General features: G+C 39.8%; 1 protein-coding gene across 1 annotated transcript; it reads left to right on the top strand.

Annotated features, from left to right (window-relative positions):
* The first annotated feature begins 1,458 nt into the window (after positions 1-1,458).
* Positions 1,459-2,250, top strand: LOC113272668 (glycine-rich cell wall structural protein 1.8-like). Its single transcript, XM_026522475.1, has one exon. It carries the CDS (start codon positions 1,459-1,461, stop codon positions 2,248-2,250), a length of 792 nt encoding a protein of 263 aa, XP_026378260.1.
* The last annotated feature ends 976 nt before the right edge of the window (positions 2,251-3,226 follow it).

The raw sequence follows: 3,226 nt of genomic DNA, 5'->3' as shown, positions 1-3,226 counted from the left end.
TGTCCTACCCATTTTCAAATATATTTTTTTTTAATTTATATCAAGATGCATCCAGTTTCACCCGCGCTATTTTTTAAGTTTAAGTCAGAATGAATCCAGATTCACTTTTGCTACTTTTTTTGGTGTCCCTTTCAACCATACTAATTTTTACTCGTCTATTAGAACCATGTTTTAAAAATATATGGGCAATTGACCGAATTTCTCCGATGTTAACCGTACATAATCTTTTTTAAACTAACGTGAGTAGATAATTTACTTTTATGGTCTCATTTTGTCTGCAGAATCAGCAATATACAAGTATACGGATTAGGCATTCTAGAAAGTAAAGGAACTTTGGCTTGTCTATTGTAGGATTGGAGGCTTCATTTTGCTTGGGGCCACAAAAAATTTCAGGACCGGCCCTGCTAGACAGCAAACTAGGAAGGAAGGATATCAATGATCTATGTTTTAAAGGATGGAAGAGAATGTTGTCTACGAGGAATACACGATGCAGTCAGAAAACAACAAAGAAATGTTGTTGACATACTCTCCCAAATACCAATGGGCCGACGCTACATGTCACTGTCTTGCGGCAAAACTTCAGCTACACATTAACTCAATTTTCATAAACCCTATGGAACGCATCAAATCAATCAATTTCACTTGCATACATTGCAATCATATAGTCAAAATGATGAGATGTAGAACATAAACACAACAAGTATGCAATTATTAAAGTGACTTAACTCCATCCATATGCTTGGCTTTACAGAAAATGCTTAAATGGGAAGAAGGTTAAACGTAATCACCAAAATTATAAAACTTCAAGAAGATTTGTGATGTTGGAGTATAACTTTGAGTGTCATTATGAAGATGATTTTCAAGAAAAATGAATCGAATGTGTTTTTATGAGAACTGGAACATTCCAGAGCGCTGGTTTAATTCGAGCAAACTTCATATGATTGAATACAGAAAATCTATAAACAAAACCAATATACTGATATAAAGAAAATAAAATCAATTTACTTATACTCTTAATCAATCCATTATGACAACAGTAGATAATTAGGTGAACATCATCGTCGCACAATTAATCTTTCACTTACAATTCCAGTTGTTTTCTTTCTCTGTGAAGGGCTACTTTCTTCGAAATATATATGTAGTTGTATTTGCATGAAATTAGACATCAAAGTTCATATATATCAAGCAACCAAATAAAGGAAAATTTCTATTCACATCATACAACGCCTTCAAGTTTCTTTCGCAGCTTTGAATGCGTAGGACCAAACTAATGAATACTGAATCTTACATGTGGTTATTACATCACCATTGCAGAACTCAAAAGATACCTTGAGACTCTATAAAATGCAATGGTGTAAGCATTGTTAGAAGAACCAGTAAGGCAAAGATAAGAGAGAAGGCGAGTGAGATTAAAAAAAAAGTTGAGAGGTAGGGTTTCCAATGGAGACAAATAGAAAGATGTCGTTCTTTTCTCTCATGATCATCATAATCTTTGTTGTAGGTTTATTCTATGGTGCTGAAGTTGAAGGAGGGAGAGGAATACCAATGACTAGCAACACTGATAGTGCTAGTACTACCACTGCCAAAGATGATTACCAACCTCAGGGTCTCTCTCATAGTGCCGGTGCTGGTTTTGGTGGTAGTGGTGAGGCTGGTAAGGGATTAAGTAAGCCATTCAGTTCACCCATTAATGAATCTAGTATGAGTCAGGCTGGGGGTTATTACTCTGGTGTCAGTGGTGGTTCGTTTTATGATTTTGGTGGAAATGCTGGCGCTGGTGGATATGGTGGTGCAGATGGAAGTACTGCTGGCATTGGTGGAGGCTATGGCGATGCAAGTGGAAGTAGTGGTATTGTTGGAGGCTATGGTGGTGTAGGTGGAAGTAATGGCATTGGTGGAGGCGCCTATGGTGGTGTAGGTGGAAGTACTGGCTTTGATGGAAGCTATGGTGGTGCAGGTGGAAGTCCTGGCATTGGTGGAGGCTATGGTGTTGAAAGTGGAGGTACTGGTAGTGGAGATGGTGGTAGTTTCGGTTTCTTCGGCGATATCAGTGCTGACAGAGGCTTTAACATCGACGGTGGTGAAGGAGTCCAATTTGGCGGCGGTTATAACATTGGCGGTGGTGAAGGAGTCCAAGCTGGCAGCGGCTATAACATCGGCAGTGGTGGTGGAAGCTATGGGGGTGGCCAAAGTGGTGCTTTAATTGGTGGCTCTCTTTCTGGATCTGAAAAAGGCCCAGTTTCACCATAACAGACTAGAACTCGTGCTACTGGTGAAGATGGAGAAGCTACAAGGATTTACCTGGGACAATATCCATGAACAAGTTATCGTACAATTAGAATAAGATGGTGTGTTTTCGTTTATGCATTTAGGGTTCAAGTGTCTGTATATTTGGCTTTGGTTGTGTTTCATTATGTTTTCACTAGTTGTGAACACATAAATCATGAAGCCATCCACGTGTTCACAAACAATACTCGCATACATCCTACTTCTAGAATTGTACGTCGTATGCGTAAAGCGGATGATTATATCGATTCATCGACTCGAAGCCTTCGGGCTTGTCATTGTCTAGTCGAATATTATCATAAATAATGTTCGTATAAAGGAATAAATCAAGAATCAAGTATAAATGTAAAGCATATGAAGTTTAACGCTGAATGTAAGGTGCTGAAATGTAAATAAGACGATTTACGTGGTTCAGCACTAAGGCCTACATCCACGGGGCTGGTGTTTCACTATGTATTGAATGGTTACAAAGATAGTCGAATGACTTTAGAGTATACATAGGTCTGTGGAAGTAGGGGGATTACTTACTCTTCCTATTTCTCTCTCCTATATTCTCCTATAATTGCTCTAAATTGGTCGACCCTTTCTCTCTTAGTGGAGAGGGGTATTTATAGGGTTGGAACGTGGGTCCCATTTCTGAGGCGCCGTTGTAATCTTATCTTCTTATGCTTTGTTCCTATTACGCAGAGGTCTTCGGCATATGCTGCGGCCTGAGCTTGAATACGAAGGATTATCCTCGCCTCTTCCACGAGCCGATTGACACGTGTATATCTCTTTGGAATTTAATGCGGGTAGATGGGTGTCTGCTCGTGTCAGACAAGTGTCTCTTTGTCTGGTCACATCTGTGTCAGCCAAACTTCCTCTCGGCCGTTGATCTGGGATCTTCCTCGGGATTGGGTGTGATAACACCCAAGGGGTATTATCTGGTGCTCCTCTGAGC

The sequence above is a fragment of the Papaver somniferum genome, chromosome 4, assembly GCF_003573695.1.
Source record: "Papaver somniferum cultivar HN1 chromosome 4, ASM357369v1, whole genome shotgun sequence".
Lineage (NCBI taxonomy): Eukaryota > Viridiplantae > Streptophyta > Magnoliopsida > Ranunculales > Papaveraceae > Papaver > Papaver somniferum.
This window is presented reverse-complemented; position numbering and strand designations above follow the sequence as displayed.

Excerpts from the sequence above, each read along its gene's own strand:
- LOC113272668 (XM_026522475.1), top strand. The coding sequence starts at position 1,459 with ATGTCGTTCTTTTCTCTCATGATCATCATAATCTTTGTTGTAGGTTTA.